General features: G+C 35.3%; 5 protein-coding genes across 5 annotated transcripts; 2 read left to right on the forward strand and 3 right to left on the reverse strand.

Annotated features, from left to right (window-relative positions):
* Window positions 1-350: 350 nt before the first annotated feature.
* Window positions 351-2,974, forward strand: LOC103871883 (secretory carrier-associated membrane protein 5). The gene is made up of 12 exons (XM_009150201.2): window positions 351-582; window positions 974-1,096; window positions 1,173-1,235; window positions 1,343-1,376; window positions 1,464-1,586; window positions 1,680-1,742; window positions 1,845-1,938; window positions 2,070-2,115; window positions 2,203-2,270; window positions 2,379-2,427; window positions 2,543-2,608; window positions 2,720-2,974. Exons 1-12 carry the CDS (start codon window positions 523-525, stop codon window positions 2,804-2,806), a joined length of 876 nt encoding a protein of 291 aa, XP_009148449.1. The 5' UTR covers window positions 351-522; the 3' UTR covers window positions 2,807-2,974.
* Window positions 2,975-3,974: 1,000 nt separating this feature from the next.
* LOC103871884 lies at window positions 3,975-5,306 on the reverse strand. The gene is made up of 2 exons (XM_009150202.3): window positions 4,664-5,306; window positions 3,975-4,521 (listed from the first exon to the last, which is right to left on the reverse strand). The coding sequence occupies exons 1-2, from the start codon at window positions 5,208-5,210 to the stop codon at window positions 4,178-4,180; spliced, it is 891 nt and encodes a 296-aa protein (XP_009148450.1). The 5' UTR covers window positions 5,211-5,306; the 3' UTR covers window positions 3,975-4,177.
* A 1,073-nt stretch (window positions 5,307-6,379) lies between these two features.
* On the reverse strand, window positions 6,380-11,625 carry LOC103872191. The gene has a single exon (XM_033272830.1). The coding sequence runs from the start codon at window positions 10,656-10,658 to the stop codon at window positions 9,789-9,791; it is 870 nt and encodes a 289-aa protein (XP_033128721.1). The 5' UTR covers window positions 10,659-11,625; the 3' UTR covers window positions 6,380-9,788.
* A 4,783-nt stretch (window positions 11,626-16,408) lies between these two features.
* LOC103871885 (ribosomal RNA-processing protein 17) lies at window positions 16,409-17,665 on the reverse strand. Its single transcript, XM_009150204.2, has 4 exons — window positions 17,459-17,665; window positions 17,270-17,375; window positions 16,984-17,098; window positions 16,409-16,818 (listed from the first exon to the last, which is right to left on the reverse strand). The coding sequence occupies exons 1-4, from the start codon at window positions 17,572-17,574 to the stop codon at window positions 16,559-16,561; spliced, it is 597 nt and encodes a 198-aa protein (XP_009148452.1). The 5' UTR covers window positions 17,575-17,665; the 3' UTR covers window positions 16,409-16,558.
* Window positions 17,666-17,792: 127 nt separating this feature from the next.
* On the forward strand, window positions 17,793-19,680 carry LOC103871886 (syntaxin-125). The gene is made up of 2 exons (XM_009150205.3): window positions 17,793-18,483; window positions 18,557-19,680. The coding sequence occupies exons 1-2, from the start codon at window positions 18,020-18,022 to the stop codon at window positions 18,987-18,989; spliced, it is 897 nt and encodes a 298-aa protein (XP_009148453.1). The 5' UTR covers window positions 17,793-18,019; the 3' UTR covers window positions 18,990-19,680.
* Window positions 19,681-20,145: the final 465 nt, after the last annotated feature.

A 20,145-nucleotide genomic window follows, 5' to 3' on the forward strand; every position in this document is an offset into this window, starting at 1 on the left:
GGTTTAGACATACATATTAAAAAATATTTAATTTAATATATTTCTAAAATAAAAACATCACTATTAATACCAATACATTATCACATTTCAACTAATAAAAAGATAGAATAAAATATTAAACCTCCATATTTCAATCAATAAATAAATATATTAAAATATTAAATCAATAAATTTAACGTTAAAATTAGAAAACGACATTTATTTTGAAACAAAAATTTTGTTATACAACGATAATTAAACTGAAACGTAAAGAATGAATATAAAAATAAGATAATGCTGACAAAAGTAATTATCACAAATATTAATAAAAACAATATAATTCCAAACAGTTATTAAAATAAAGTAAATAATAAAGTAAAATAAGGAGGAGAATCGGTATATATGGGATGTAATATCAATTTGGTGAAATTCTCAATTTCCTTTTACTTCTGTTTTAAAGTTGTAATCTTGAGGCCTCCTTGTGAAGAAGAGAAAGAGAGATCTCTCAGATCAAAGTGTTCGTCGATAAGCGTTTGGTAAGGGATGGCAGGTCGTTACGATCGGAACCCCTTCGACGAAGGAGACGAAGTCAATCCTTTTGCTGTAAGCCTTCCTTTCTTCACTCTTTTGATTGGATCAAAATGTGTTATTTTCCCTTTAAAAAGTTTGCTTCTTTCGAATTGGGTTTTGTCCATTCTCATCAGTCTTACTTAAAGTTTGTGTCTTGTGTTGATTACTCCGCTTTGTTATGGAATCTGTAACAGAATAGCCATTTTGTGAGAATATAAATCCAAATTTGTTTAAAATTTTGTAACTTTTCTCTATTGCTGACGAAACATATTGTGGCTAATCAGATGGGTTTAGTGTTCTTGATTTCGTCTCTTTTGTTGTTTTTCTTTTGGTATCACTGTCCCATGGAGCTCTTCTTTGATTCTGAAGAAGGTAGTGGTGGTGCAAGACTGATGATGATTGTTAAATTTGTATGCTTTATTAGAATCCCGGGAGTGTACCAGCTGCTTCGAGTTCCAGACTATCGCCTTTGCCTCCGGAACCTGCTGGTTTTGGCTATGGTCGCACCGTTGACGTTCCTCTTGACAGACCAGGGTCTGGTGCACAGGTTCGGTTGTTGAAGTCGGAGTAGGTATCATACGTTTTGCGATTAGTTTTAATGACACTTCCTTGTTTTAATACAGGATCTGAAGAAGAAAGAGAAGGAGCTCCAAGCCAAAGAAGCTGAGCTTAAACGACGTGAGCAGGTAACAAACAAACACCATCCTGAAGAACATTGATATTGCTGATGTGGGTGTTCCTGTATAACCGTCCATTTTCAGTAGATGACTTAGTTTTGTTTTCGGTTGTGTAGGATCTCAAACGGAAAGAGGATGCTGCTGCACGAGGTACATACAATGCCTTTTATGGTTTTAACCTGAAAATATCTCTTCTCTAGTCTGCTCTCTTTATATTTTTTTACCTTTTATTTCTAGCTGGAATTGTTATCGAGGTGAAAAACTGGCCGCCCTTGTTCCCTCTTATCCACCATGACATTGCAAATGAGATTCCTATTCGTCTCCAAAGGCTACAGTATATTGCTTTCTCAACATACTTGGGTACGTCAATATAGTCTTATGGACATTCCTATGTTAATTTCACCTATATAGGTTTGAGTCAGAACATTACTCGTGTGTCTCCATGTCCGACAGGGTTGGTTCTTGCACTTTTCTGGAACGTCATCGCCGTTACTACAGCTTGGATCAAAGGAGAAGGTCTCTTCTTGTTCTCTTACACTATGTCTTATTTTCTTTTTTTTTCCGCTGACCATTCGCATGTCTTACAACCTCGAGTTTGTTTTTTTTTCTTTTGTTCAGGAGTAACGATTTGGCTTCTTGCTCTTATTTACTTCATTTCGGGTGTCCCAGGAGGCTATGTGTTATGGTATCGGCCTCTCTACCGTGCCTTCAGGTTCTTACTTCTCATACCTTGTCACTAAAAAATGCAATTGTGTACTAATGGAGGAAAAGTGTTGACAGTATATTTTTTTCTTTTGCATATTCTCTGATTCAGTGTGTTTATTTTGTGTTGGATTCCTGCAGAAATGATAGCGCATTGAGCTTTGGATGGTTCTTCTTGTTCTACATGGTGAGCCCCTAGCTAATAATGGTTATATCTTTTACCTGAGTGAGTCAGTTAGAATTCCAATCTGACACAATCCTTTCTGTGACACAGCTCCACATAGTTTTCTGCGTCTTTGCTGCAGTTGCTCCTCCTATTGTCTTCAAAGGAAAGTCACTTGCGTAAGTTTCTTCTAAAAAGCTTAAAGACATCTAGAGTTCAATCGGTTAATACTTGCATATCAAGCTTGTTATTAGTTACTCTATTTTGATTGATCCTCGAATTCACAGGGGCATATTACCTGCGCTAGATATGTTGAGCAGTCAGGCACTGGTCGGAGTAAGCTCTTTTTCTCTTTTTGTATCCCTTATGAGCTCTTGGATTGTGTCAACTTTTGTCTTATGAACCGCTTATATTCTCATTGATCATTGAATTCTTGTTTTGCCTGTGACAGATCTTCTACTTCATCGGGTTTGCGTTTTTCTGCCTTGAATCAGTGGTCAGCATCTGGGTTATTCAGGTCTCTTTCCTTGTCTTTTAGAACCGAAAAGAGATAGTCTCTGCATCAGTATAGTTTTCAGAGGTAGAAGACTCTCTTAACATTTGAAATGTGGCAATTTTACATGTGCAGCAAGTATACATGTACTTCCGAGGGAGCGGGAAAGCAGATGAGATGAAAAGGGATGCTGCAAGAGGAGCCATGAGAGCTGCGATTTGAACTCATGATCCCTCCTGAAGCTATTGGTTGTGATGTGTAACTTTTACATTCTTCAGCTCTTTGACCTTTTTGTTTTGTTTTGTTTTTACAGCAGCAAAGTTCAAAAAAAAAAAAAAATAGATTGTGTATTTGTGTTTATTCAATTTGAGTTCAGATTTCAAACCGTAAGCTTCCAAATTTTTTGATCAGATGGCCGTTCATCTCAAAGCCGAGAAGGTTAATATTATGGGCCTGGCCTTTTAAGAATTATGAAGTTACCGTTTATATAGTCAGCCCACCAAATCTTAAGCTCGTGTCCATGGGTGTTTGATGATTTGATCCACGTGATAACAATGCAAAGGATTTCTGGTGGATTCACCGGGATCTTTAGTTTGTGTATAATGTCATATCTTTTTTTCAAGAAAACTAGAAGAATAGTTTACCGGTGAGTTCACCGGATTGGTCTCTACATACCTCTTTTCTATGAAAGGAGATGATTATCTGAAGTCTGAACTCGATGTCGAGCTTCAGTTTCAGGTTCCTCGTCTATGAGGGTCAACATCACTATATGTGACTATTTCTATACTATCTGATTCGTTGTTAAGGCTATCTCGACGCATTCAAGCTCCGTCTCCACTGTCATGTTTGATTGAAGAATTATCTCATTTATTTTATATACTGTTGTAGTTTATGTTTTCAATCAAAGAGAATGTATTATTCCCTATAATCGTTGTAATCAAGCATGTTAAAAGTTTAATGAAATTAAGTTGTGTTAAAAAAAACTACTTTTCAGTCAATAATTTCATATATATTATCTAACTGCAATAATTTCATATATACTTTTATCTAACTATAGCTTGGCGATTTCTTAAACATTAGTCTTAAACAATCTTTCATGAGTCTTGCCGTGAATCACGTTCTCCCTATCGCCTGATAATGACAAAACACAAGAAAACAGAAACCTCTCTCAAAATATCTGTTACAGAAGGGAAAAATATCTACATCACATCAGATGTCAAATCTCTATCTTGTTTTTGTTATTATTGTATAAGCTTGACTTTCTGTACACTATACATTCGCTAATGATAATTTTCAAAGTTTTATTTCCTGGGGGAAAATATTTTAATGTTAATAATGTCTAATATCTTGTTTGTGTGTTTATGAGTAACTACTTGGACACAAAACAATCTTTTAACGAGGAAAAATATCTATTTGATGCCTTGCCTGTACATTCGTGAATGAAAAATGCGATATAACAACTAAACCAAACTAAGCCAATCAAGGTGCTTTGTTTATCCATGACTTTCCACATTTGCCATTTCCTTTTTGTTATTAGCGTCTAAGAAAATGAAATTGAAATTTGAATAGACAAAACAAAAACAAACACCATAACTAAAACGAAAGACCACGACGAGTCACTTCTGTGTCCTGTCTCATCGACTCGAACCTTTCGTCGTTGCACTTTTTTATAAACGCCTCAGCTCTTACATTCAGCTCATTTCGACTCCGTGACACGGCCGGTGACAGGTAGTACTTAGTTCGATCAGTAAGCGTCTCCGCCTTCTTCAAACCGAATGGTTTCGTCTTGTTGGAATCTTCTACGCCAAGTCCGAACGTGTCTGGTCTCCGGTAATAGCTAGTCAACGGTTTCCCTTCCGTTATCATCTTCCACGTATTCTCAAGAGTCTCTTGCCGCTTTGGCTTCGCCACTCTCAACGCTTTCAAAGAGTTTCGTTCTGGAAAAAAATTACCAAAGCAGCGTCTTAGTAAAATAGTATTTAGGTTTCGTTTTCAACTAGAACATCTAACTTGTGACGTACGTCACCTTCTTTGTCCAACTTGTTAATGTTTATTGTATAATAGTATTAACTTAGTTACCTGCTGTGGTGGTCTTGACCATTTTGCGTTGACCGATCCTAGCCGAAACAAGAGGCTTCTCAACCGGAGTCAGATTTTCCGGTTTGGCCACAACCACTAAACACTTCTTCTCCTCCTCTACTTTTGCCGCCGGTTCGGCTAGCTTCTCCGTAACCACCTTCGGGGTCTCATTTTCCTTCTTTGACGGCTGAGTTTCGGCTACGAAACTGAAGTCTTCATGCTTCGCCGTCTCCGACCGCCGTGGTTGAGCTCGGTGGACGTTCTGCTCATGATTATGAAACTTATGGTCGCCGCTGTATGAACCCTCGTGGTCTTTGCCGTCGGGGTTTGTGATGATCCGGTAGTACATGGATGAAAATCCGATCATGACGATGATGACGTTGGTGATGACGTAGAGGTATGGTGGTTTCAGCCACGAGAGAAAGGAACTGAAAAGGATGGGAGCTCGAGAGAAGTCTAGTGCCACAACAGGGACGATGATTTTTAGTTGCATAGCTACAGCAACAACTCCCGTAGAGATTAGCACCGGTTTAATCCATGACGCCATTTTTTCCCGATCTAGTCTTTTTCTCCTTCTTTATCTCCCTCTCTCTCTCTTCGGGTTTATCGAATGGTGTTTAGTAGTTGTCAGGCTCTTTGGCTGTGTTGTTCTATCGTTTATATAGAGAGAGGGGACTAGTGGGATAGCTGATTTACACCGTTAGATTTAAGATTAACTATATGAACGGTCACGATCGTATCAGATAGTAGGCGCATCCCCTTACACAACATAACACGAGCAGGAAATAACTATTTTTTATTGGTTCCGTCTTATTGAAACGTTAACAAAACTTCACGTGTCCACCACTCATATCTCCTAGCTAGTATATTATAAAATAAAATAAATATTCTCTTCTTTTTTACGTTGATATTCTCTTATTAGTCGCCGACATTAATAATTTTTTTTCTCTTATTAGTCAAACCTAGTATGAGTGTATATTCGTATATTTCGTTTCCAGTATTTACCCACGCTACGGCCACGTCTTTTTTGCCTTATATGGCCTTCTTTTATTTTCATTGGAAAACAAACGAAATAATTGAATATGTAGTGGTCGACAAAAATTTAAACATGTATAAAGCGAATTTAAAAGTCGCTTTGTTAAAAAAAAAGTCACTTTGTTACTACATAGAAGTTATATATTCTTCTGAATTATTGATGATTCACATTCACTGGCCGTGCATATATGTAAGAAGTTTTAATTTATCTAATATATAAATATATAATATTGGTCTCTTAATAAGGATTCAAACGATATTGTGTCACTTTATGTGTGGATAAACGAGTAATACATTTTTGCGTTGTCAAAGTAAAACCACTTTTTTTATAGATAGTAGTGGCTTAGACCATGATTGATTAATGCGTGTTTTTTTAAGTAGGATCTTTTAGCTTTTAACTAAAAAAACTAAGGAAGGCCTATTGAAAATAGAATTTGTGTGAAGTTTGAAAATTCAAGAGTTAATAGATTTTTAAAAGTTAAGTAGATTTGATGAATTTTTACCCAATGTATTGTATAAATTGTCATTAATTATAATAGATTTTCATATATACTTTTCTTTCGAAACTTATCTTTCTATTATTATTTTTTTTTTAAATTCTTTCATAAAAGAGAACTATTTGAAAATTAGATAAAAATTTTGGTTTTTTAATATTTTGACATTTTGATTTGTCTTGTTTGATTTTTGTTTTAAAGTTTTTAAGATCAACCTATGAATTTTCTCATGATTTTATTTTAATATCAAATAGTTATATTTCATGAATGATTTTTTTTAAAATTGTTATTTTTAATAATTTCTTCTATCTTTAGTTTTCTTTTTACAATTATCTTTGACTTGACAATAAAAATGTAAAAAATCTTGTTGTGTTTATGTATTTGTGTTTTTGTGTGTTTTGGTACATAGATTTTGAGAATCCTATGACTATATGTGATATTTGTAAAGTTGTGTGTTATGAGTAAAACTAGAGAGAATTTATGTCCCAATAACAAAAGAGTTTAATAGAATTACAAAGTCAATAAAAACTAAACTTTTTGAATAACATAGGATTTCCATAGAATTTAAAAGTCCACAAACCAATAACAAAGGATTCTAATAAGATTTTAAGAATTCATTAACCAATAACAATGAAATCTCTAAATTTTAAAATTCTTTCAAAATTTCACTCCCAATAACCCCCCTAAGAAACACGTCTTAACTTAAAATAAAATAAAATTAAGAGACGTCTCTAATTTTCGATAAGAGACTCTCCGTAAGAGATTTACATTAATCATTCCTTTAAAGTAGTGAATGCGTTTTTCAGTTAATAGTACTATGATTAGCTGACAAAAAAAGTTAATACTATGATTTTATATAAATGCCACTCATTTCTTTAATTTAAACTTAAATTGTAAATCATTTTTTTGTCAACAAATTATATAGTATTATTAATCATTACTAGTTAATATAATTCCCATCACAAGACAACTTATTCATGATATATGCATGTATTCTTATCTCTTAAAAATGATTTTGCTAAACTGGTTTACTAGGTCACTTGATGATATTTAAAGTAGAGACCGGAGAGTACCTAAAAATCAATTACTAGTTAATACTAAGGACATGATTAACTTCAGTCTCTTAGCCGGGGTTTTTAACTTATGATTTGACATTTTTTTTGTTTTTTGTTTTTAACACTTTTTGACTAAAAGACGACTTTTAATCTCTTATTTAATAGATGGTTCTTAGTTTTTTTTAGTTAAAATCTAAAAAAAAACTAAAAATCGTCTCTTATCCGAAGCTAAGTTAACATGGGTTAACCAAAGTCTAAGATTTTCCAATAGCAAATCGTTTTAAATTAAATCGTCGTAAACATATTATTAGTTATTTTTACCTACCACAAGACAACTTGATTCATAATATCATTAAGCGAACATATCTCTTATTTTCTAAACCATCTGACTTAGCTAATATGTCACTGGATGTCTTGATTAGATTAAGATATGGAGGAGTACTAAAGTTACTGGACAAAAATAAAAGATTTCATAACGAAATCATTACATATATTCGTTCTGATATTATCCCGAAAGGTAGAAAACCCACTAAAGATATTAAGAGACTCAAAACACCCTTACACCACATGATCATCTGTCATTTTTTTGCATTGAAAGCAAGAAAGCAGCCTCGAGAGAAGACTTTAGATAAATCGAGTTTTGCTTAAGCCAAAACGGATCTTTTGACACTCAAGTGCCCACCGATGAAGCTTAGATACAAACTTCTTTGAAAGCCAAACCCTTTGATTCTGCTACTTTCTAAATTGTTAATATCACAAATTCCCGTATAGTGTCCATCATTAATTATCTACATGCATGTTTGTGTTTACGTACGTTAATTTGTTTGCTGCATAGATTGTAAATGAAATGACTGATGAGATATGGATCCAGATGTGGTGCATACTAAAAACAGAAATATGTATCTACGAATAAAAGAGAGAAATACTTATAATGAAAAGGAAAAATATCTTAAAGAGATTTATTCCTTTTGACAATATCTTAAGAGCTAAGCAGCATGAACGGGCCATATGGAGGTCAATTTTCCAACTGTTGTATATTTGACCACGACTCGTCTCGAGTGCTATCTAATCCACTCTTAATATTAAGTTTTTTTTAATGTTCTGTTTTCTTTGCCGACCAATATGTGTAGCAAAATATTTAGCATAGATCGATGACGAAAATAAAATCATGCTTCCTCAAAACCACACACACATATATATATATATATACATATATCTAGAGAATCACTTTAAAATTTATTTCATTTTCCACAAAATATAGTGTGAAAGTTGATTTGTTCGATTTACAAACGTCTTATGAAAAAGATGTAAGCTCGGATGATACCTCATTAAGATATTTTATACGGTGTAACGAGTTTGATCAAGAATTAGCTTCGTTGTTAGAATTAATATTGTGATCGGTCATGGAAGATGATATCCCAAAAATGCTAAAACTTGTTAATTAGTGAGTAGATGATGTTTTTGTTTCTTTATTATACACTCAACAGCTCCAAATTATCTTAAATCTTTGTTTGATATAGTTGTTTCTTTCGGATTCTATTTGAATTTATGAATTAAATTCAGAAATATCTAAACGTGACAGTAGGTTTGGTTAAATCCTATCGCCATTGTCACTTTGGAAAACTATATATATATTAAACCATTAGTTCGTCTAGATGTGCATGAATTTTTGATTTTATTCATTTGTAGTAAGAGATTTAATACTTTAAAATAGTTGTATACCAAAAAAACAACTATATACTGGGTTATAACGTACAACCAATAGCTTGTTGTTCGAAGAATTAATAATGTACCTGTTGCGTAGTTAAGTGACGAATGTGATAAGAATTTTCAATAAAGCTATTTTTGACTTTGGTCACAAGTACATGTGCCGGAGTTCATTACTTCATTTTGTGCACACAAGAGACGATGTGAGGAAGTTTCGGAAAAGAAAACAATGTGAGCATATTTTATTTGCTTATTATACCGACATAGAAATAGAAACATTAGGCAAATGGAACTTCGTTGAAATCCAGAGCGGGCAGAAAACGACATCGTTTCAACTGCCCTGTGATGTCTGTTGGTGAAAGTGAGTCGCTGAGTTTGTATAACGTTCTGTCATCTGGCCGTTATATGTCACGGCGTTAATAGTCAACAAAACTCTTTTCCTTCGACTATCGAGAGTTCGAGAAAAAAATATCTGTTAGTCGTCGTTATTAAACAACCCATGTCACGTGATCATACGACATGTTTTTATCATATACATGTGTGATATAATTAATTATGGGCTTTGGCCCAGCTCCGGATCTAACAACAAAGGTTCATGAAATCAAGTTGGATTCACTGATTCTAGAGTCTCAACAGGATACATCTGGTGTTACCATTTAGGGTTTTAGATTTCTCTATTATTGAAGCTTATCCATCACTGCTATGTGCATTATTACAATACCAACTATATTGTATTACAAATTTACAATACCAATACCCATTGTTATATTCAGTTTTTTTTAAGTTATTATTCTAATATCTTATTGTGTTGAGTTTTTGCTGTGTATACGAGATTCAAAAGCTAATAAGCCTGGCTTGTGAATCCACATCTTTGTCTAATCTCAGGGAATCCAGCATCTCCTCCTTACCTTTCTTTATAAAAGCTTCGAATTTTTGATTCAGCTCCTCCAGACTCGGCGACATCTCCGTCACCGTGGGAGATATTGGATAATTATTAGTAATGTCCCTGAAAGTCTCCGATTCCCTCAAGACAGGTTGTGACTCCCCGGCGCCAAGTCTGAGCGTCTCAGGGCTCCAGGAATGATGAGTCAACGGCGTTGACTCAAGTTCCTCCGTTACCATCATCTTCCACGTGTTCTCGTGCCACTTTGGTTTCGCCACCCTAGACGCCTTCTTCCTGTTGTTACCTTTTGAAGTCACTTTGACCGGTTTACGGTGGCTGAATCTTGCCGAAACCAGCGCCTTCTTAGTTTCTGACTCGTCCGTTATCGTCGTAGGCACTTTATTCAACTTCCATGTCAACATCACAAGCTCATCTCCACCGTTGTTAAGTCCTGTAATCTCCTCCTCCTCCTTCTCTTCACATACAACCTCCGATCTATCCACATCCGTGACGACGATCGGCGGTGGAAATATGGCCACGAAATGACCATCCATATCAACGTCCTTCACCTCACAATCTTGGTTGACACCGGTGCTCTGGAAGTACTTGGAAGAAGTTACAATCGTTGTAATGATTATAACATTGATGATGACGAAGAGGTAAGGTGGTTTCAGCCACGAGAGAAATGAACTCCAAAGGATTGGGAACCGAGATGAGGAGAGATCTAGTGCGGTAGGAACACAAGACATTACAAACAGAGACATAGCGGTGATTACGGTTGAGACAACCGCCACCTTAATCGTACTCATTGGCGAAGCCATTTTCCTATTTGTGTGTTTCTCTCCATGTATAGACTTTTGATGTTATATATAGGTGCATGGGGTTCATGGGAAGCTTAGGCTATTGTTTTATAAAATACCGTTGGATCTAAAGAAAAGGAAGATGGACGGATGGGATTGAATAAGGCCATGGGACAAGTTAGGTGACATCCTTTGTACTTATTTTGTTTGCGTACGTGCAGCTAGTGGATAAAAGTTAGAGATGTCAAACGTGTCAATTCTGCAATCTCTAAATTAAAATGTTGTAATGCGAAAATAAACTAAACACAGTAGTTCTCCAAGTCTTCCCCTCATGACTTCTTTTTGTTGGTAACGAACTTAAAATGGCCTTGTATTTAATTTGCTTCCCCTTAGGTCTCACTCCCGATGCGACATCCATTTGCAACGAGCCAACGAGACGTGATATAGTATGTATGCCTCTTGTGTGGCTTTATCTTTCTTTTTCTTGGTGTGTGTAGCCATTTAGTAATATTCAAGATATATAATTGTGTGATACAAGCTAAGACACATCCGTTTAGACGTTTTTGTTAGGGTTACACACTTACACATATAAACTGCAGGCTGGCCCCGTATACCACTTACGTTACTGATCACAAGTGACAACCACAAATTTGATTCAACGTTTCAATTTTATTCCTGGTCCATACTTTCATTTTCTTGGTCCATACTATAACATATTTTTTCTTAAAATAAGATTACGCTAAATAAATACAGGCATGCATGGATTTTAACTTCAGTATATACTATATACAATTAATTGCTAATAGTATTTTGTTGAGTAATTCTTGGGTTCACCCCCTAGGGTGAACCTCTAGGTTCACCAACCAATAGTGTTTGAGTATTTGATATTTGATATCTTTTAAAAAAGGAAACAACATTAAATTTCCAAATAAGATTATCTTTTTAAAATAAAACAATAAAAATACATAAAAATAGTTACAAAAAATAAATAAATAAATATTTTTAAGTTTTCAGCAAAATACTAAACCCTATATCCTAAATCTTAAACCCTAAACCCTAAACCTTAAACTTTGGATAAACTCTAAACGTTTGAAAATCCTAAACCCTAAATCATACATTAAAAACTAAATTTTAATAACACTAAACCCTAAATCCTAATCACTAAACCCTAAACCCTTGGGTAAACCCTGAACCCTTGGATAAATCATCATAAATCATAAACTGTAAATCAAAAATATTTAAAATTAAACTCTAGAGATTATGATTTATCCAAGGGTTCAGGGTTTACCCAAAGGTTTAGGTTTTACCCAAGGGTTTAGGGTTTAGTGATTAGAATTTAGGGTTTAGTGTTATTAAAATTTAGTTTTTAATGTATGATTTAGGGTTTAGGATTTTCAAACGTTTAGAGTTTATCCAAAATTTAAGGTTTAGGGTTTAAGATTTAGGGTATAGGGTTTAGTATTTTGCTGAAGACTTAAAAATATTTATTTATTTATTTTTTGTAACTATTTTTATGTATTTTTATTGTTTTATTTTAAAAAGATAATCTTATTTGGAAATTTAATGTTGTTTCCTTTTTTAAAAGATATCAAATATCAAATACTCAAATACTATTGGTTGGTGAACCTATAGGTTCACCCTAGGGGGTGAACCCAAGAATTACTCTATTTTGTTCTAAATCCAAATTCAAAACAAAAGTAATAATCGATATTCTGAATATGCATGGGAAACAAAATAACGAAAGTGGTTGTGATTTTGTGGATTTTTGTTACTAAAATGCTCCATTTTGGACTCTATCACACTACGGATTAAATGAATAAAAGATCTACAACTTTAGATAAATGATAAATCAAAGGCGTTTTCTCAGCAATAATTATTGGATCAGACAATTTCAATTTTTTGTGAAAGGATGAAACAAATTTCATAATGTTTATTTCCTTAAGAAGTGGCCAAGGTCAAGTTTCAATTCTCAAAGGTGGCATATATTGGACCGTGATTCACGGAAAGCTGACCTGACGGGGTTTAAAAGATCTCTCCTGTCCTTTGCTCTGCTATAATTAGGTCGAGGTCAAGGAGCTCTTTGATTAATGTTTTTTTTTTAATAACGAGCTCTTTGAATAATGTTTAACAGTTCTATATGAATAATACAAACATTACACCCAAAAATGAATAACACAAACAAAAAAACAAACAAAAACAACTTAAAATGTAACATAAAATGTTACACTCCTTGAGTTTTTATACAGATTTGTTATAAACACTGCAACTTGTGATGCCTAATAAGTCATTGGGAGGCTGACTCATGAAGAGTTTATGGATTTGAAAAGTTTAATAGATTTTTGAAGAATTGGAAAGTTTTCATGGAATTTAACAAACAAGTGCATCCATATTTAAAGAATTCATACAACTTTCATAGATTGTCATGGATTCATAATTACATTAATTTTTGTTATTATTTATGTAAAATATTTATATAAGAATATTCTTCTAGAAAAAATTTCATATAATATGTGAACTATGTGTTGAAAATATATTGAACGTTAACAATGAGGTATATAAATATATATAATATATCAAATTCTATGGTATTAAATCTTTAAAAAACATGTTATATGTATATGAAAAATCTGGGTTTTGTTATTTTAAATTTTCTATGGTATTAAATTTTTGAAAGACATGTTTTTTTTTTTTTTAACCTGAAGATACCATTTCTAAATTAATTATAAGAGTTTTTACATCCCAAGTACGAAATATAAAATAACAACCGGAAATTTGGAAACATTTAAATATGAAACTCTGTGAAGCAAGATTTAGAAAATGATGTACTAATGCCTCTTGAAGCTTGATTCCTTTGTCACACTTGAAATCTGTCAAACCAAACCCACAAGTATGAAATGGTTTCCGCAGATTGGTGAGATGGTGTTCTACAAAGTTGATCCGCTCTGTCCAACGAGTAAAGCTTTGCTCTTAACTGCAGAAATATGTCCTTCACAAGTATCGATGTCGGTCTAGAGATCCCGGAATGCAGCCTTGAGTTTCTCTCTTTCCAAATATAGTAAATTGCTGCTTGAAATATGAGCTTGATGACTTCTGTGAATTTTCCTTCGGCAGGACCAGCAGTAATCCAAAGGACTATCTCCTCCAATGTAGCAGCTGGGTATTGGATACGACTTCTTGCAAACAATCTGTTCCACACATCATTTGAATAGTCACACTCGAAGAAGAGATGTGTAGTTGATTCATTCATGTGACCACATAGTAGACATGATGCTGGAACGTTCATTCCCCACACTATCAGTTTGTCCCTTGTTTTCATTCTGTCCCAGACCAGCAGCCATGTAATGAAAGCATGTTTAGGGATTCTCTTTTTAAACCAGACTGCTTTGTACCAGGGGACTAGAGCAGGATCCGGGTGTAGAGAATGCCAGAGCTTCGATGCTGAAAACATAGATGGAGGATCATTTACTGAGTTTCTCCATAGAAAGTAATCCTCTTCGGGGGAATTTGTGTCTGGCGGCTGTGAAGGTAGTGAAGCCCTTAAAGATAACAAAGTTGGGCTCCTGCTTCTTGACGAAGACCATCCTCCCATCATAACCGCCGTGGAAACACTGGCTTCAGCGGGGATTCCGGAGACCATAGGACCATTTAGTCCAGTAATGTCAATAAGCGCACCATGTTTGGTCCAATTATCAAACCAGAAAGATGCAGTTCTGCCTGAGTTAACATGGCAAAGTATAAAAGGTCTCGCTATAGGGCGCAGATTCATCAAGCTTCTCCAAATCCAACTGCCCACATTTGAGAAATCTGAGACCCAGAAGATCCTGTCTTCAATGTAGTTCCGCTTTACCCAAGCTATCCAGAGTGAATCGGTTCCAGCAAAAAGTTTCCATAGGAGCTTCACTCTGTAGACATTGTTTAGACCTAGAAGCCTTTTCAATCCCAATCCTCCACTTTTCTTCGGTGTACACACTGTCGCCCAAGAAACCTTTGCTCCCCTTGCAGACGTGGAACCTCCGGACCAGAGGAAGGCATTTAAAATTTGCTCAAGCAATTGAAGACACCCTTTAGATAGTGGAAAGACTGATGCCCAGAATCTGATAATGTTGTAAAGAACAGATTGTATTAACTCCAGACGGATAGGTGACGAGCAGTCCATGAGCTAACTCTTGATTTGATCTTGTCAATCAGCGGCTGGTAGTCACCTCGTTTTAGCCTAGTAGGAGATAGGGGAAGGCCAAGGTACTTTACGGGAAGAGAACCTTGAGTTATACCAAATTCAGCAGCAAGGGCAGAGGCTGCCTCACGATTATTCCCATCAATAAAAACAGAAGTTTTTCTCAAATTTAGAGCTAAACCTGAGTTTCTCTGAAATTCCCTGAGAACATCAAGAATGCCTCGCATCGAGGGGGCTAAACCATCAAAGAAAATAAGAACATCATCTGTGAAGCTTAGGTGAGAAACTAGAGGGTCATTGCAGGCAGGGTGAGCTCCAATTCTACCTTCCAGTACGGCTTTGTCTAATTCTTTTGAAAGAATGTCCATAGCCAAGACAAACAATGATGATGAGATGGGATCTCCTTGGCGAAGCCCTTTCTGTCCCGGAAAGAAACCAGCTAGTTCTCCATTGATAGCCACCGAGTAGTAAGGCGTAGATATGCATGTTTTGATCCACTGTATAAATACAGGTGGGAGCTCAAAGGCTAAGAGGATGTTTATGATAAACTCCCATTCAATGCTATCAAAAGCCTTTGTTATGTCCACCTGCAGACAACCTCGCGAAACTCTGCCATCCTTGTTGAAATCTGCCACCAATTCAGATGCTAGAAGGACATTATCACTTAATTTTCTACCCTTTACAAAACCAGCTTGATTCCTTTGTACTGCAAGCTCTGTTATAAGCTTTAGTCGCGAAGCTAAAATTTTTGAGATAACTTTGTAGACTGTGTTGCAAAGAGATACCGGTCTGAAATCTGTTAACAATGAAGCTCCCGATATCTTTGGGATCAGAGAAAGACATGTTAGATGTGCTATAATGGCACCGTTCAATCTCTTCTGTTATTATATATTTATGTTTTTATTTGTATAAGATCTATGTTTTTTATTTGACAATTTTTTTTAAAAAATTTTATCATCCAAACTTTGAGAATACCATCTATTACTCTAGTATTTTGAAAGTAGTGATTGATGAGTAAAAAAATGTAAAGAATCATTGTTTCAATAACACAAGAGTTTAATAGAATTGCAAAATTTAAAATACTCAACTTTTTGAATAACTAAAGATTCTACAATGAATTACAAAATCATTATACCAATAACTAAGGATTTAATGAGAATTATAAAATCATCACACCAATAACAAAAGATTTGATTAAGACTTTAAGAATCACTAAACCAATAACAATAGAATCTTTAAATTCTTCGTTTCTTTAAAAGTTGCTCTCCCACTAACCCCCTAAATCAGTTAGCCTCCGACCGCAGTAGTTAACCTTCAACGGTTAGTGGTTACCATTCAAACCAAAATGTATAGAGATAGTTTCTGACAAGACTCTTGAAACATTACGAATTTGATTAATACATGTTTCAACATTATCCTATTGTTTCAAACTTCAGCGGTTAGTGGTTACCATTCAAACCAAAATGTATAGAGATAGTTTCTGATATTAATACTGAAAGATCCAAACGCTTCGCTATCAAAAGACACAACAGAAATTTCTATAGCTTTCCTCTTTGCTTGTTTCTTCTTCTTTCTCTTTGCTTTGTAGACATAATCGGATTGATAAATATTCTTGTTACTAAAAGAAAAACATTATCTGATTGTTACACACAATTTCAACCGTATCAACGCTTGAGAATTTTCATAATCAGAAGCTCCAAAAAACACTGAACTTTCATAAGAAACAACACAAATCCCTCTTTCACTACTACCGCGTACTCTTGATCCCTCTTGCTTGTTTCTTCTTATCCCTTTTCTTCATAGTTTTGGTGCTAGACTTGTGTCTCCGGTTCTGCTTAGCCGGTTTGGACTTCCTCAAAGGCGCCGGCTGTGATGTGGAAGCTTTGGCAGTAGAACCTGATTCAGTTGATTGGGTCTTTTCCCTGCGAACAGGCTCATCCTCTTCACGAGATATCTCGCTTGTTGTCACAGTAACTTTCAGCTCCCCTGTATCATACATTGTCGTTCCTTTCACCCACAAATAAAACACAACAAACATTAGAACATGGCCAGGGCCCAGGATAGCAAATAAAAAAAAAAAAAAAAAAAAACACACTCAATACAACAACTTCTCGATTCCAATCAATCAATCAATTCTACATACAAAACTAAAGTGATTAGGAAGAATTTTACCAGAAGTTAAAGCATCAGGCTCTGCCTCTTTAATCTCTGCATCCTCCTCCTCCTCAGCTTCTACATCTTCAGTTTCCTCAGCATTACCAGCAACCATCATCTGTTCCAATTTCCTCTGCAAAGCTCAGATACAATACTTCAGAATAGCAAGAGGCAAAATAAAAACTCAAACTTTAAGCAAAATAAAAACTCAAACTTTAAGCAAAATAAAAACACAAACTTTAAGCAAAATAAAAACTCAAAACTTTTCATCAAAACGATTCAGAACAAAGGTCATGTTCCTCACCTTCTTACGAGCCTCGATACGCTTACGCCTCAAAGACTCCTCCTGCTGCTTCTGAGCTTCCTTTCTCCTCTTTTTCTTCCTCTTGTGAAACCCAGTCACAAAATCCCTAATTTCGCGAAACAAACAGCGATTAGAGATGTCAAGATTGATTATGTGACTCTGAATCAGATTATCGCGATTGAAACATACTTGAGATCTTTCTCATCAAAAGAGACGGTGACGCTTTTGTTCTTTAGAGCTCTCTTCCCGATGTGCCTAGCTCTCGTCGGCGGAGCCAATGCCCCCGCCTCACCGTCATCGTTCATCGCGAGATACTTCGTCGGATCGGAGACGAAAGCGATTCGCGGAAACTAAATTAGGGTTTTAGGGTTTTATTCAAACTAAAAGAGATGAGAGTTTGTAATTGGGCTTTAGGTTCGGCCCATTAAAGGGATATTAGCGTCTTTTAACAATAGCTGAGAACAAAGTTATGCCATTAAGCTAATTTTAGATAATTACCAAAACTGCTTGTGACTCTCGTTCTAACGTTAACAAAATAAACCTCCCAACAAAACTTAAGCTTTTTCTTCTTTTTTTTCAACTCATAAAACTAAAATAATAATAAAAGATCATTGCATCTTCTTCGTATTCAAAAAGAAGATGTCTTTGTCTATTGCTTTTGAACAAAACCACTGAATTAAAAAAAACAAGAATTTGTACATAAACTAAACAAAAACCAGAGGAAACATCATAAAAAAATAGAGTGAAAAGATGAATGACTTATTCTCAAATTCGTTCAAGCGGAACCAGGCTCAAATGAGCGATGTGGAAGCAGGTCAAGAAACGATGAACCTCGACAAATTCTTCGAGGACGTTGAGAATGTGAAGGATGACATGAAAGGAGTGGAGACTCTTTATAAGAAGCTTCAAGACTCCAACGAAGAATGCCAGACCGTGCACAATGCCAAGAAGGTGAAGGAGCTACGAGCTAAGATGGATGCTGACGTGGGTCAGGTCCTTAAGAGGGTCAAAATCATTAAGCAGAAGCTCGAAGCCCTAGAGAAAGCCAACGCTAATAGCCGTAATGTCCCGGGTTGTGGGCCCGGTTCGTCTACTGATAGGACTCGGTCTTCTGTGGTTAGCGGTCTCGGGAAGAAGTTGAAGGACTTGATGGATAGTTTCCAGAGTCTACGTGCGCGAATGAACGATGAGTATAAGGAAACCGTAGAGCGCAGGTCTTTCCTTTTTTAGGTTTTCTTGTGTCGCAAGGTATTGCTCTGTTTGTGACTTTTGTTGGAATTGGTGCAGGTATTTCACAATAACAGGAGAAAAAGCGGACGAGCAAACAATTGATAACTTGATTGCAAGCGGTGAGAGTGAAAATTTTCTCCAAAAAGCGATTCAAGAGCAAGGAAGAGGTGAGATCATGGACACGATATCTGAGATCCAGGAAAGACATGATGCAGTGAAGGAGATAGAGAAGAATCTACTTGAGCTGCACCAAGTTTTCTTGGACATGGCGGCTTTAGTAGAAGCACAAGGGCAACAGCTGAACAATATAGAGAGCCATGTGGCAAAGGCTAGCTCGTTTGTGAGAAGAGGGACCGATCAGCTCCAAGACGCGAGGGAATACCAAAAGAGCTCGAGGAAATGGACTTGTTATGCCATCATTCTCTTCATCGTTGTCTTTATCCTTCTTCTTATTCCCGTTATGCCCCATATTATGCTCATGCTGAAATGAATTTTTTAGAGTTTGATTCTGATTCTTACAACTCTTCGCCTATTCCTTCTTCTTGTTTTTTCTTTCTTTAAGGGGGTAGTTAGAGTATATATGATGAAACCACGGAAAGGGATTTGTAGAACAATTTTTTTTTGAAACATGGGATCGTTATTATCTCCATCTTTAGTAGTGGATGTGACAATAACATGTATGTTGATTTGTTATAGTCTTATAGAGAAACATATGCATTGTAATTTTATATTTTCTGCCTTCTCTTATAACCATTATTTTGATATATCTTCGTTAGTTTTCTTTTTTGGCGTCTCCACTACATTGTTTTAAAAGAGTTTTCGCCTTTGTAATTTTGACCTCAAAACATAACAAAAAAGTGAATAGTTTGGAAATTATAGTGAAGAAAACTGACAAATTTAGGGTATATGTACATGCAAATCGATGAAGTCTTAGTTTATCCTATGTATAGGGAATGTGTATGCAACATAGAAGAGGATCTAAGACTTTGCATCTTAGTAAAATAGTAAGTCCTGAATATTCTTTGAACTCTTCATAGATTGAAGTATTTACATCTTAAGCTTACCCTACATATTGGATATACATCACTTATACGATACCTGATATTTTATTAAAATAACTTGATACTCTATTGAATGAGTAGCGTACAATATATATAGGTACAACAAGAGAATATGTGGAAGAATATTTACATAGGAGATAAGCTAGAGTATGTACTTATACTTACTACTTTATATTCACATAGGAAATATCCTAACTAGTGATGTATATCCAATACTACATTGGGTTCTTCTAAGATAGCGAAGGCAACAAAATTATCACTCATTATTCTTTCTTTGGGGTACAAATCATTATACTTTTTTGTCCGTGTAATGGATGGTCTATCTCGGCAACTGCGCAGTGCTTTTTTTGGCGGGAGCTTTTGGTTGTCACACAAATATTCTTTAGTCTATGCTCTCGAATCTTATGCTTTGTGACCAATGTACTTACTGTCGTCAAAACGGAAAAGACTTGTCCCTAAATGGCATCTTTCCTTTTTTATAAGTTCTATCAGATCACATACTTTAGATAAACTGAAACAAACATTTTATTTCTCAAGCTTAAATAGAAAATCTTTTGATAAAGAAAAAGTTCTGAGATATTCTTA

The sequence above is a fragment of the Brassica rapa genome, chromosome A06 (assembly GCF_000309985.2).
Source record: "Brassica rapa cultivar Chiifu-401-42 chromosome A06, CAAS_Brap_v3.01, whole genome shotgun sequence".
Lineage (NCBI taxonomy): Eukaryota > Viridiplantae > Streptophyta > Magnoliopsida > Brassicales > Brassicaceae > Brassica > Brassica rapa.